This window comes from Orycteropus afer, unplaced genomic scaffold, assembly GCF_000298275.1.
Source record: "Orycteropus afer afer isolate SDZICR_OR568_19922 unplaced genomic scaffold, OryAfe1.0 scaffold00147, whole genome shotgun sequence".
NCBI lineage: Eukaryota > Metazoa > Chordata > Mammalia > Tubulidentata > Orycteropodidae > Orycteropus > Orycteropus afer.
This window is the reverse complement of record NW_006921734.1, coordinates 7,721,174-7,736,454: the sequence shown is the minus strand read 5'-3', so window position 1 is coordinate 7,736,454 and position 15,281 is coordinate 7,721,174. Positions and strand designations below refer to the sequence as shown.

At 36.6% G+C, this 15,281-nt stretch overlaps 1 protein-coding gene across 1 annotated transcript in view; it reads left to right on the top strand.

Annotated features, from left to right (window-relative positions):
- The window catches only part of YAP1 (Yes1 associated transcriptional regulator), a 152,845-nt gene that overhangs the window by 122,025 nt on the left and 15,539 nt on the right, over positions 1-15,281 (top strand). The window contains exons 5-6 of the mRNA XM_007946016.2: positions 10,960-11,141; positions 13,900-13,947. Coding sequence (XP_007944207.1) covers positions 10,960-11,141; positions 13,900-13,947 — 230 coding nt within the window. The remainder of the gene's footprint in view (positions 1-10,959; positions 11,142-13,899; positions 13,948-15,281) is intronic.

Here is a 15,281-nt window from a genome sequence, read left to right as displayed (position 1 = left end):
TGAAGGTTTACAAAGAAGTTTAGGATTCCGTTCAATTTCTACACAGATCATTCAGTGACATTGATTACATTCTTCATAGTGTATAGCATTCTCACTTCTGTTCTGGTTGTTCCATTTCCATTAATCTAGTTTTCTTGCCCTTTTATGTTCCCATTGTTGTTTTAAAGTAATTGTTGACTGTTAGGTCTTATATAGGTGATTTTTTAAGGAGCACAGTATTTATGGATGATATTCATTATTTTGTAAGTAGTATTGCTACCCTTTTTTGTTTTAACCAGAAAGATACAGATACAAGAAAAAGAGACTGTAGAATGCCCAAGGGAAAAGACAAATTTCTGTTAAAATGGAGTGATTTGTATGCACAGTGGTTCATGTTTTTTGTTTCGTTTTATACTCATTTTGTGCTGCCACCTTGGCTGCTGGGTTTGTTTCAACTGGGAGATTTTCCTGTGTATTACTAACAACATCCTGTTAACTAGTGTTGAAACATATTTCAGTATTCATTCAACAAATGCTTGTGTGCATATTATGTGTAGGCACTATGCTGGCCATTGGAGTGGGGTGTGACAAGCTACTAAGCAAGTAAATAATTACAAAATTTGCAAAATACTATGAAGGATAAAAGCAAGGTAAGCACATGCTGACCATTGGAGTGGGGTGTGACAAGTTACTAAACAAGTAATTAATTATAAAATTTGCAAAATACTATGAAGGATAAAAGCAAGGTGCTAGGAAAGGGAGTAATAGGTGGAAGGAAGACCTGGTTGAGCTTTGGTGACCAGGGAAGGCTTTTCTGCAATAGGACATTGAAGGATGTAAAGAAGCCAGTCAGGTTCCAAACTATGAAAGGGCTGATGTTTGTACTTATCAGTGAAAACTAAAATATTCATTTCTTCTAAATTTCCTGGTGAAAAGGCTTTAATAGTAATAAATTGTATGAAATTAGAAATAACACTATTATTATTGAGACCTGTTTATTCATTAATCTAACATGAATTCTTGGTGACAGCTATATTTTAAAATATAATTTGCTTTTTTCTTTAGAGCAATAGTCTTGTTATCTGTACTTTCCTTCCAAACTAGATTTTTAAATTTTATTTTCCTAGTAGAGGTAAAAACATGGTTGTCCTCTGGGTACAGAGAGAGCTGAAAGCTAGTTGGAACATATTCTCCCTTTTCCTCCTCACCTCATTTAGTTTGTCCTGTCCCAAACTACTTAAGGTGATGAGGAGAAAATGTTCTATTGGATGTTTTTTAAAACTCGGTTCACAATACTATTGTTTAAAAAATATTATTATCTTTAGGTGCTATCACGTTGGTTCTGACTCACAGGGATCCCATGCACAGCAGAATGAAACACTGCCTGGTCCTGTGCCGTCCTCACAGTCATTTCTGTGCTTGAGCGTATTGTTGAGCCATCGTGTCAGTCCATTTCATTGAAGCTTGTCTTCTTTTTCACTGACCCTCTAATTTATCAAGCATGATGTCCTTCTCCAGGGACTGGTCCCTCCTGATAACAGGTCCAAAGTTGAAACAGGTCTCACCAATCTCTCTTCTAAGGAGCGTCTGACTGTACTTCTTCCAAGACAGCTCTGTTCATTCTTGTGGCAGTGCATGGTATAACCAATACTCATCACCTACACCACAATTCAAATACATCAGTTCTTCTTTGGTCTTATTTATTCATTATCCAGCTTTCACGTTATATGAGGCTATTGAAAATACCATGGCTTGGGTCAGGTGCATCTTAGTCTTCAAAGTGACATCTTTGCTTTTTAACAGTTTGAAGAAGTCTTTTGCAGCAGATTTGCCCAATGTAATACGTTGTTTCTTTTTTTTTTTCTTTCGATGTTTACATTCTTCACTGCTGTTTCCATGTTCATTGTGAATCCAAATAAAATGAAATCCTTGACAACTTTAGTCTTTCTTTTCTCCATGTATCTATCATAACAGTGCTTATTGGTCCAGTTGTGGGAATTTTTGTTTTCTTTATATTGAGGCATAATCCACACTGAAGGCTGTAGATCTTCATCAGTGCTTCAAGTCTTTTTTTTCATTTTCAGCAGGTAGGATTATCATTTGCACATCACAGGTTGTTAATTAAGTCTTTGTTTTTAAGTTAGATTTATACTAAGTTGGAACTGTTAGATACAGTGGAACAGTTAGGTACCATTTGTATCTAACATCCTCTAGTCAAGTGTTTGTCTTAGTGTATAGTATATACCTTTCTGTGCATTAAAAAATAACACTTCCAGATATACTCAAACATCTTTAACATAATACACTAGTAATAATAATAATGTTTTGATGTGAATTGCAAAGTAGTGCCCATTTGTTATTACGAACCATTGTATGTACCTTGAATTTTTAATATAATAGGCTTCACAGGGATTAGTTCCTAACTGTGGGTTGTAGTTAAGTGGAAAGTCGGATTGTGTAACACAGACTGCCTGTATGGTGAAAGGTTGCAACTTTGATGCACACCTTTCTGATTTTAAACCAGATTAGCAGTCCTTTAAAAAATACCGTTATAATAACTATTGCACCAGTGTTTTAATAGAGGGTTGGAGGAAGAAAAAAATTGATTGACTTAAATAATATTTGTTAGGAATATTTTAGAACTATTAAAAATAGTTTTAAATATCTTAACCTCATCTTGGGAGGATGGGGTTGGTGCTTTGGAAAGACGAGAAGTGCAAAGTACTGGGAGAGATTACTAAAGTAGAACCTTACCAGTTGCCATTGAGTCTCCTCCGTCAGGTTGATTCTGAGTCATGGTGACCCCAGATGTGTTGGGGTTTTCAGTAGCTGATTTTTCAGAAATGGATCACCAAGTCTTTCTTCTGAGGTGCTTCTGGGTAGACCTGAATCTCCAGCCTTTTTGTTAGCAGCAGTTTACACCACTCATGGGCTTCAGAGTTACCATATGACCCCACAGTTCTACTCCTAGGTATAAACCCAAGAGAATTAAAAAGCATATGTTCACATAAAAACCTGTTTATGAGTGTTCATAGCAGCATTGTTCGTAATAGCCAAAACGTTAAAAGAACCCAAAGGTCTGTTCATCAGCTGATAAATGGATTAACAAAATGTGGTCTATCCATACATTGTAACATTATTTGGAACTAAAAAAGAATGACATACTGATACTATAGCATGAAAGGACCTTCAAAACATTGTGCTCAGTGAAAGAAGGGGTTGCCAAGGATTGGGAGGAAGGGGTAGTTGAGGAGTGACTGCTAATTGGGTGTGAGGTTTCTTTTTAGTGACTGCTAATTGGGTGTGAGGTTTCTTTTTAGGGTAATGTAAGTGTTGTGAAGTTAGAGAGTGATGATTGCACAGTTCTCTATCTATACACACACACACACACACACACACACGCTATAAATATGTGTATGTGCATAAACTCACTGCTATCAAGTTGATTCTGACTTGTAGTGACCCCCATTGGGTTTCCAATTTATGGAAGCAGACTGCCCCACCTTTCTTCCACGGAGCACCTTCAAACTACTGACCTTTTGGTTAGCAGCTAAATGCGTTAACACCACCAAAGCTCCTTATAAATGTGTATACATATATATAAACAAACCAAACAAACAAAAACTCGCTACCATGAAGTAGATTCTGACTCATAGCAACCCTCATTGGTTTCCAAGCCTGCAAATCTTTACAGAAGCAGACTAACTATACTATGCATGTACACATTAAAAGGGTGAATTTTATGGTATGTGAATTCTCTCAATAAAGGTGGTGTTCTCTAAAGAAATCATTTCTGGGTATGTCGTCGTCATTTAGGTTCATAGTTGAGGTAAATGTTGGGAAACATCTTTTGCTTGTAAGTGATAAAAAGACACACTCTTTCATTAGGTTGGGACCCAGATCATTTGCTTCTTCTATTAGTGAAAGATTTTGATCTTGGCTGTAAATGGTAATCTTCACTGAAATACTATAATGTAAATACATACATTACTGTGACAGTTGGAAAGTTTTATAGATTGACCAAATCCTCTAAGTTATATAGGGAGCCAGGTGATGCAATGGTTCAGGGCTTGGGCGCTAACCAAAAGGTTGGCAGTTGGAACCCATCCAGTAACCTCTCAGGACAAAGACCTGGCAATGTCCGTCTATAAAGATTATAGCCTAGAAAACCCTGTGGGGCAGTTGTACTCTGTCACCTGGGGTATCTATGAGTCAAAATCTACTGGTGGCACCTAACAATGACTACAGGGTGTGAAGTAAATGCTTAGTAGAGCCAGCACTATGTGTGTGTTTTGGTATTTTACTGTTCTAATATCCACAGATCATCCATTAGCCTGTGGGTTTTTATTATTATTAAAAATTTAATTTCCTTTAACGAGTCTATTTTATAATCTTGACTGTACTTGTAGGTATAGGAGAAAACCTAAAATTTGTGCCTATATGTGAACAAATTAAGATTATATCCATACTAATATATAAACATGCAATGCCTGAGGTTTAATGAACTGTCAAAGGAAAATGCTTCATGTGTGAGGTTTGATGTAAATTAATGTTTGAAAGTGCAAAAATTGCTTCTGGTTTTAAATTTACACTTAATAAGGGTGCTAGAATTGAATTTTTTATTATCCCAAAGTTTGGTTTAGTACCAAATCTATAGTATTTTGTAATATTCTAAGGTTTCAAGACTAAAAATGAACTGAGGTTTAAAGATGCCATGGTTTAGAATGAGACCTGGGGAGGGATCCCTGATAAAGATCCCTTACTATCTCTCTCTTTTAGCAATTGCTGAGTAGCAGCTGGTTTGCTACCATAAAGCTGTCAGGATGAATTTGTTTAAAAAACAAAACAAACAACCTGAAACAATCACAACTTTATAGTCTAGTCAGCACAACTTTGATTTTTAAAATATAGCAAATTATAATTTACCTTTTAGAAATTTTATTAAAGCTGGAAATGGAATGTCAGTAGTTGGTTATGGAGGGGAAGAAGTTGGTAATGCTGTTCCTTTCTCCTCTAGCTGCCCTTCCCCCTTCCCCCATGAAACAAAGCCTGTTTTGTTTCTTGCCTGCTTGTGAGGTCTTTGCTACACCCCATGTGGGTCCACTGCTCTGGGCTCTGTATGCTTAAGATACTCCAAGGGTAAAGAAAAGGATGCTTCTGGAGACATAAACCCCAGCTTTAGTAGCTAGACAGGATTATTGAATTGGTGGTTGGAGGGAGCTCTTTATATGGAAACCTTGTAGCACTGTTTGTACCCATAGGTAACAACAGCATTTAGGTAAACAGAGCTAAAAGTATTCACAGTTATTATCCAGATAGACTGATCTCTGTTGCACATTTTGTACCTATTTCTGTTTTCTGTAACTCTGGGGACTAGTTCTTCCCCTATCCTTTGGTATCTTAAAAAGGAAAAAAAAAAAAAAAGAAAACTCTCTCTGTGGTTTTGAATAGTCAGATAAGCATAGATTTGGGGAAAAAAAAAACCTTACCTGCCAATTCAGAATCCTTTTCTAATTGTGAGGACTCCCATCTGAACATTATATTATGATAGGAAGTGTGCTATTTGTGGTTAGCCCATTGTATTATGGCAATTCAGATCATTAGGAAATTCTTTTCAGTATTGAGCTGAAGTCAGTCTAGTCCTGACTTCTGCCGTTTGCTAAGGAGTTTTACAAAATACATCTAGTTCCTTCTTTAAAAGACATATATGTTCAGCTATCTGAAGTAGCTGTTAAGTAATCCCAAATTACTCCTAGTTTAAATGACCTCATATTTATTCCTCTTGTGACATAGTTTATAACTTAAATTTGTTAGAATCGCTCCTGAATTTGTCCTGTTTTGTTGACTGTGAAATGCGTTAGAGACAACCTTTCTTGATCTGAAAACTGCTCATCATTAAATTCATGTTGTTAGTTTACAGCAGCACTCACATGAAATCTTGCTTCAGACTGTGCTTCTGTGTTAAATTTGTTAAATTTTAAGCCTACCTAAATTCAGTACTTTAGTTCAGTGAAGGATATTCCTTCCCCTTACTCAACTTATCAATTTAAAACTCTTTTAGAATAGGTAGGTAGATGTCCAATTAAAAGCTCTTCTCCTGTCTTGGACTTTTTTGTTAGTTAATGGCAACAGAAATCCTTTCTTAGGTATAGTACTTTTAAGTTTAGAATTAATGAGGATCTCAACTTTATTTTAGGTCATTTGCTTTGTCCTGACCCAGGATTGAAGTGTGATAATTAGACGTGTGATAGATGTGTGAGATAAGAGTCACCATACCAACTGCCATCCAGTGGATTCCAACTCATAGCTACCCCCATTGGGTTTCTGAGGCAATAAATCTTTATAGAAGTAGATTGCCCCGTCTTCCTTCCATGGGGTGGCTGTTGGGTCTGAACCACCAACCTTCTGGTTAGCAGTCAAACGCCTTAGCCACTGCACCCACCACCTGAGCTCCTTTGAGATAAGAGTTGTTGTTGTTGTTGTTGTTGTTGTTATGTGCTGTCGAGTCGGCCCCGACTCATAGCGACCCCTCCTTGGGTTTCCGAGGCAGTATCACTACGGAAGTAGGATTGCCCAACCTTCCTTCCGAGGAGTGGCTAGTGGGTTTGAACCACCAGCCGTCTGGTTAGCAGGCAAGTGTCTTAGCCACTATGCTACCAGAGTGACTATTATTTCTGTTTTTCGCTTTACCACAAAAAATTAATTGAGAAATATCTATTGCCTGTCTGGTACTGATTTTCACAAAGAAATACAACACCCAGTCCCTCCTTTAAAGAATTTATTTTCTTGTTGGAGAGAGATTTTTTTACATGGAAAAAGAATCAACTGATGGGTATATAAGAGATATCTAAAGTAACAAGTATATATTCAATATATGACCTGATTTGGTATAAACTTGAGTAAACTAGGAAGGTGTATATCTTGAAGAGCTTGCATGATTCTGATGAGAAGTATGGTGAACTAAAAAAAAATAAGTTTTTAGGCTGAGAAGACACTACCAAATACACTGTAAAAATGATTAGTATATATAAAAGACAGGACAGAAAAGTCTATTGTTGGGTGGAACACAGTGAGAAATGGGAAATAAGTATGAGACAGTAGCCAGTACTGATGAGAGTATGTGAACCGTTGGGTAGCTTACTTAATTTGTCTGTTGAAGCTCGATAGAACCTGCTGTAAGTTTCTTGATAGAGTTAAACTGTCTGGCTTGTAGTAAGTACAAATGTTAACTATTATCTTTTGATTAGATAAGGTGAGGCAGATTTTGTAGTAGTCAGTTTTGCATTACATTTTGTGTTCCAAAAAGCCACTGCCAAAATTGCACAAGTGAAAAAAAACACAGGGTTTATGGGAAAGTGGGATTAGTGGTACAACACTCACAAACTTCATCAGTTAAGAAAGCTAGTAACCTGGTAAATGTATCAATCACATTGGAACAAGTTCACAGTTTTAAGACAAGTGTTATAGCTGAACTATTTTATTGAGCGATCTGAAGGATTTGATCCAGTAGCCAGTGGAGACTATTGTAAATAAAAATGGAGTGACAATATAAATATTCAAGAAACGTTCATCTCCTGGTAGTGTGCAAAATCCACTATGCAAAAATCTTGAATTCCCTGCCCACTACATCTCTTTTGGCATTGTCTCATTTTATTATAGTCAACGGTAGGTATTTTCATTGGTGATTGCTGTTTATTGTGTCTAATTCTGGGAAACTGGTAAGAAGCAGAAGATAATTTACCTCTTTATTTTCATGCATCTGTTATTGCCCAATTTGTTTAGCAGTGTGTATGTAGCTCTAGGATGTGTTTGAAATCAGTCATGTTTTATAATTTTAACAATCCTCCACTTTTTAATGGGCTGTTTTCTAGCAAGTTTGTAATTGCTTGGAGCTGGAAATATTTTTTTCCCCCAGTTTTTTTCCCCTGTTTGCTACAGGGCTCAGTGTATGAGATATTCATTGTGTATATGGTAGATTCTCATTTCAGCCCCTCAGTTCATATTTAACCCATGCTATTGAACTGGACATGATACGGTGTATAAAAGACCTCTGTGGGAAATATGTTGTGTGTTATACTGGAATGTCAGGAACATCTTTGACCAAAAGAGAAGAATCCTCTTTGATCAATCTCTCTCCTCAGTCTCTACCACCTGTCTTTTTCTACTTGAATCTTACAGAGAAAGGTAGATGCACGTATCTTTGAGAATTGTAGGAATACTTGGAAACAGTGAGTGGTATGGTAAAATAGGAGGAAGGGGAATTTTTGTGTGTGTCTGTAGAGTCTCTAGATGATGCAAACTGTTAAAGCACTTGGCTGCTAACCAAAAGGTTGGAGATTCAAGTCACTCAGAGGCATCTCAAGAAGAAAGCCCTGGCAATCTTCTTCTGAAATACCAACCTTTAAAAACCCTATGGAGCCCAGTTCTACTGTGGCATACATGGGGTCACCATGAGTCAGAGATGACTTGACAGCACCTGGTGTGGAGGAGGCGGAGGGAGGCGTGGAAATCCAAGCCAGGATGATTATGTGTATGAGGTTGTAGTAGAACGAAGGGCCATGTCATATGTCATGCTTGGCATATTCTAGTCTGAAATTAGAGAATTCACTTTTGGATTTTGTTATGAAAGTAAGGCTGTGTGGTATTGAAAAGGACGAAGCTGAGGTGAAAGGAGAACTTCAGTGTTTGCTTCCCCAGCCCCACCTTCCATGGTATTATTTATGGACATTTAAGGGTGAAGTGTAAATCAGGTGAGTGAAGATCAGAGAATGGCTTCTTGATTTGGAAACCAGCTAAGATTCTTCAGGTTTGGAAAGAATGATCTAGAGAAGGGAAGAGTCTAACATGGAATACCTGTTGTACTGCAGGACTATAATAAATGCTTTACATGTATTAATCCCCACAGTGAGTCCAAAAGGGAGATGTTAATATTCCAGGTATAGTTGAGGAAACTGAGAATTAGTTGAATTACCAATTTGGTGTACCCAACTCTAATCCAAATTTGTCTTACTCTAAAGAACGTGCTTTTTATATCATACCATGGTGCCTACCAGTTAGGCCCAAATAATGTTGGTGATGTAATAAAAAAGACAGGAGTAAATTTATTATGTGAGGTTGTTAGTGCCTGGCAAATCTTAGCCTCTCAATAGTTTTTACCTTTTTCCTCTAAAGACTAAAAAAAACAAATTCACTGGCGTTGAGTTGTTTCCGACTCATAGCACCCCTCCTTGGGATTCCAAGACAGTATCTTTACAGAAGTAGATTGCTCAGTCTTCCTTCTGAGGAGTGGCTGATAGGTTTGGACCACCAGCATTCTGTTAGCAGTGACCCTTAGCACTACACCACTAGAGCTTTCTCTACAAAATACAAAATTACAAATCACAATTATGAAAGTTTAAACCATTCTTTATAAAGATGTTACATGAATAATATTGTGACTCTTTGGCCATGGAAGAGGTTAATATGGCTTTGAACAAAATCAAGCAGGCAGTCACACTTTGACATCCTTTCTCTGATCTACCAGACAAAATATTAAAACAAGATAACCAGAAAGACATAACTGAGATTGTATATTTAAAAAATATCTCTGTAGGTCAGAAAATAAAACCACACAAAGCAATGAGTGAAAGCAATGCTAGAGGCCTGCTGGATTTAGGGGTGGCTTGGCTTGTTAGCTTTTAAAAAAATATGGCTCACCCTACCAGCTGTAAATAAATCTGTGGTACTAGTACAAGAAAGAGTAGATTAGTAAACAGAATAGAAAATCCAAAAATAAAGTAACTAAATATGGTAGTTTAGTCTGTGGTGATGATGATAAAGGAAAAGATAAACATTTTTATTGAAGTGGTATTGTATATAAAGAATACTCATATGGAATAGGATGAAATTAGATGCATTCATGCCATACACTAGGAACAGATTGAAATGGAAAGAAGAAAAATTATTCACTGGGGTTACTATAGTCCACAGTTTGATGGGTGTTGAGTCAGTGACAAAATTTCACTAGTGTAATACAAGAATCCTGTCTATTTCTAACCAGGGTATAGGAGCTCTGGTAGCGTAGTGCCTAAGGCACTTGACTGCTAACCAGAAGGCTGGAGGTTCAAACCCACCAGCCACTCCTCAGAAGGAAGGTTGGGCAATCTACTTCTGTAGTGATACCGCCTTGGAAACCCAGGGAGGGGTTGCTGTGAATCAGGTCCTACCCAATGGCACATAACAACAACAACATTACAACAAAAATACAGACTATCTGGGCTGTATGCTGGAGACATGATAGTGGTGAGTAAGTTAAGTCTTGGCCATCCAGATGCTTGTAGACTTACTTGATTTTCTTGGGCAGGCATCAGATCATTTTAATATATTTGCGTTATGTGGTGGGTGGGGAGTACACACGTGTATACAAAAAAAGATTAGATATATATGTAGGGAGTTAATCATTTTGGTGGGTTTTACTGCTCAAAATGCTTTAACACATTTGCTTTTTGGAAGCGTACTTTAAATTTCTTTTTCTTTTGTTTTAAGTAATGCATATTTACATCATTCAGAATTCAAAAATTACAAAAAAGTCTCTAACACAGTCCATTAGACACCCAGTATCCCAGTCCAAGAGGCTTCTTGTTAGAGGCTTCTTGAATCCTTCAGTTCATATTCTCTGCACATGCAATATTTATTTCCCTTGTTATACACTTTGTTCTGCTTTGTGGGGCTCTCCCCCCAAGTTAAATTATGTCTTAAAGGTTGTTCCATTTCATTGCATATTAGAGCTACGTTCTCTCCCCTGCCCCCCTAAGGCTGCCTAGCATCTAGTTGGGTAACAACAGTAATAATAAATGTAATGCTAATGAATTTTTTAATTGTTTTCAGTCTTTTACTATAAACAAAGCTACACTGAGTATCCTTCTTTGCTTTTGAATAACTGAATCATCCTTTTATCTTTCTTAACTAGTTTTTAAGGCGAGATCTCTTCCTTCATTTCAGCCATCAACCAGAGAATCAGTCAGAGTGCTCCAGTGAAGCAGCCTCCACCTCTGGCTCCCCAGAGCCCACAGGGAGGAGTCATGGGTGGTGGCAATTCCAACCAGCAGCAGCAGATGCGACTGCAGCAACTGCAGATGGAGAAAGAGAGACTGCGACTGAAGCAGCAAGAACTGCTCCGGCAGGTGAGGCCACAGGTTAGAAACCAGCCTTCCACTTTTTGGGGTTTGTTTTCCTCCATGAAATAGTGCATATTTCATTTTAGCATTTATTACAAACAAATGAATGCTGTTTCTCAAAAACTAAAGTGATACAGAAATGTTTTATCCAGCTCTGCCCTTGCATTAGTTTGTTGATTGGTCTTTATTTCCTGGAATGTAACTTGTAAACTTTTATCACAAAGAGGTATCTTAGTCCTAGCCATTGCAGCTCAACAAAAATTAAAGGAAGTAAAGTTGCTTTGTCTGATGTATATGGAATTGTAGCTTACTGTCTTATCTAAAGGATATTACTTGGGGGAGGAAAACATCTTTTACCTTAAATGAATTCTTCATATAGGGAATACTTTGATATGACATATCTCAATTATACTGCTTTTCCTTAGCAGTATTGCTAAGTTTAAGATATTTTATTTAAAACGTAGCACATGTTATTGTCCAAAGTTTAAAAGATCCAAGAGTGCCTTAAAATGACCTGTTTATGGATATTTTTTCATGTTGGGAAGGGTAGAAACTAACAGTAGTGAGCCTTTTACAATTATTTGCATCAGTTTTCTTTCAGAGAGTACTATTGATCTTTATGCTTCAAGGAATAGATAATTCCTCATCTCAGAATCAAATATTAACTTTCCTTGTGTCAGACTGTGAAGTGTAAGTTCAGTTATTGGGGATCTTATTACCACATTTTTGCATATAATGTACCCACATATATAACGTGAACATGTATATAAAGTGCACAGTACAGTATGTGCACGGGGGTTGCATAGTGCACAAAAACCTTATGACATGTTATTTGCATAAAATGCAGTATTATAAGCAGTATGTACATTTATTTTTAAATTTCTGAAAAAATAATTTTCTGAATAGACAGTGAAAACAAGGTACAATAGTCAAAGTTTATAAGAGGTGAAAATAAAATCTCCTTTTCCTATTTCTCTGGTTTTCTTCCCTGCATATAAACAACTATTAACTGTTTCTTGTATTTTTTTCAGAGATAATCTATCAATTTGAAAACAAAATATATGTATATATGCTATATTTTCCTCCTAAATAGTAGCTTACTAAGTGTAGACATTAAAAACTATTTAGTCTGTCGTCTACATTTCTGTTTATGTGGACTATAAACAAGGCATTTAAACAGGTACGTTTTTAAAAAAAAAAATAAGGCTATATTTTAAAAGACAGGAGCTCTGGTAGCGTAGTGCCTAAGGCACTTGACTGCTAACCAGAAGGCTGGCGGTTCAAACCCATCAGCCACTCCTTGGAAGGCAGATGGGGCAACCTACTTCCGTAGTGATACTGCCTTGGAAGCCCAAGGAGGGGTCGCTATGAGTCGGGTCCGACTCGACAGCACATAACAACAACAGCAACAATATTTTAAAAGAGTCACTTGAGTGTCAATGGAAAGACAACTGGATAAAGTCTTATGAACTTGCTTGATACCATCTTTGAACTCTAATTTGGGATTTAATGAACTGGTACCAGAAGAATTAAGCTAAGCATGGCATCCCAGACAGACTCACCTTTAAATTGTTTATGTTGTATCAGTAACACATCAAAGTAATTCTAGTGTAATTGGCATCAAAAATGAGCCCTGGCAGGAGTATGAATGTTTGTGCCAACATATGATGTCAGGAAGCAGTCTTAAAAGAAGTGTTTTCTTCATCTGTCATTAAGAAGGCAAAGGGAGATCACATATTAGCACAGTTTACTATACCTCTGACTTTCTAACAAATTATAATAAAGGAAAGATTTTTTTTTACTTAACTAAAACTGTGTTTTTAGAACCATCAGGAATAGAACTATGTAGCTATTAGAATAAATAATGTTTTGCATAGCATGTTTTCATTCTTTTCATTTTGTTGTTACTGAGTACTAAATGTAAATAAGTAAATATAAGTCATAATTTAATATATGAATGAAAACTTTCAAAATAAAGAAATTTGAACAAGAGAAAAAGGTCTATGATTGCTAATGTCAAAGTCTTGCTGTTTTTAAGGTAATTTTTAAAGTCTATAAATGAGCCATTGGTCGTTTTGTTGTATGCCATAGATCAGCCTGTTTTTTTGGTGGGCAAAAACTGCTGTTATAAGCTTTTCCTTCCAAAGAATTCTTATTCTCACTTTTACTCTGGGTGATGGGTCCTGGAGAGAATAGCTTCATTTTCTTTAAAGGTAACCCCTTAACTTTGTTTCTTCTTTACTACCTACTGTGTTGTCTTTTTCCTGTGTTGAAGTGAAAGAGCTGCTCTATTCTTACAGTCTTTTTGGGGGGGGGGGATTGTTTTGTTTTTTAGCAATCAATATAAATTTAGGATATCTTAGGTCTTTTGGCTTCCTGTGAGCTTCTTGCATTGACAGTTTTTCTCATCAATGAAACATCAAATATTTTATTTATTTATTTATTTATTTATTTATTTATTTATTTATTTATTTATTTTGCTTCATCTAATACTCAGAAGCAAATAACCTACTTGACCAGTATCAAATAGTCCTGACCCCTAAAGTCTTGCTGTCCTATCCTCAATGCTGTTAAAACTTGTGAGGTTTCAGTTTTGTTATGTGGTGACTTCATTGGCTCCTGTCTTCCTCAATCTGCTGCTTCTTGGGCTAGCTTGGGAATTCTGTGCTATGGCAATATGACTGGATGCAATTTGTAAGTCAGCCTGCACAGCCAAACCATGTGGCTTAAAATAATTTTTATCCATCTTATTTTTTACTCTTAGGCAATGCGGAATATCAATCCCAGCACAGCAAATTCTCCAAAATGTCAGGTAGGCTCTCATCTGATGTTCTAGCATTGAAAAAGACAGAAGATACTAAATTAGGAAAGAGAGAACTTTAACTTTATGCTCCAGGTGCCTGTCTATCCTCATTGATGATCAGCCCAGAGTATAAAAAAAAAGTTTTGAACATTTAAGCCAGCTCTCTACCAAGATACTGTTCTCAGAAAGTCTATACTGTCTGCTCCCCAATCCCCAAAAGCATCTAATATTCATTTTGATTCAGTGAAGGTCTTTTTTATTCCACACTTTTGAAATGTATTATATTTCAAATGTACATCTTGCCAGCCTCAGGGTGTGCCTGCTTTTTATTTGCATAGTTTAAAATAGTATTTTAATGATTTATTGGAATTAATAATTTTTGTAATAGCAAAGATTTTTTTTAAAAAAATCTTACTGCTGTTGAGTTGTATCCAACTCATAGCAAACCCCTCCTTGGGTTTCTGAGGATTGGCTGGTAGGTTTGAACCACCAGCCTTCTGGTTAGCAATCAGATGCCTTAGGCACTATGCCAGATAGTACTATTTACTTGGGTAGGCTGATTTAGGAAATCTTAGTAAGAGCCATAATAATCCTAGTAGGATAGGAAAAATCCTCTTTAGTAGACATTTTATGGGAAAATATCAGAATTATCGGAAGAGAGAAGGATCTACTTGGAGAATGTTCCAGTTTTCTTTGTTGGCTTTTATCAACATTTTCTCCTGATAAGCCCCCAGGGAACATTAGTTATAAAGGCATCTTATTTAGATGCAGAGATTGTGGCCATTTTTCTTTCTAACTCAAATACTTATGTGACTGGTGGGAAGAACCTCATCCTTGGAGCCAAAGAGATGCTATGTGTTTAGGACCCACAAGATTCAATGGAATCTTAGAAACTAGATGACCTTTGTACTCCTCAGGTGCACAAAAGTGAACATCAAACACCTGACATTTTATTCAGCTCATTCTGTGCTAGGCTAAACAAGTGCATTGTGGTAGAATCCATTGTGTATAAGTGGAAGCTGGCAGAATTCCACTCATTTTGAATACTGTTAACTTGTCTATTGGAGCACTGTGCTGATAAAGTCAGATACAGCCTTTATAAAGACCAGTTAACTTTGTGAGAAGAATAACTCTATTCTTCTTTATCTATCTCATAAGAGCTTCCATTTAATAAAAGACTAATTAAGGAAATAGTTATAACAAGTCAGCATCACCAAAGCAGAGTGCAGACATTCTCACGGTGAGGGGCACTTATATCACATTTGTGAAGAGCAACATAGTATTGGATCTTTATTATAAAGTAAAGGTACTTTTTTCTTTGCTTTTTCTGTGAAGTGTTTCTG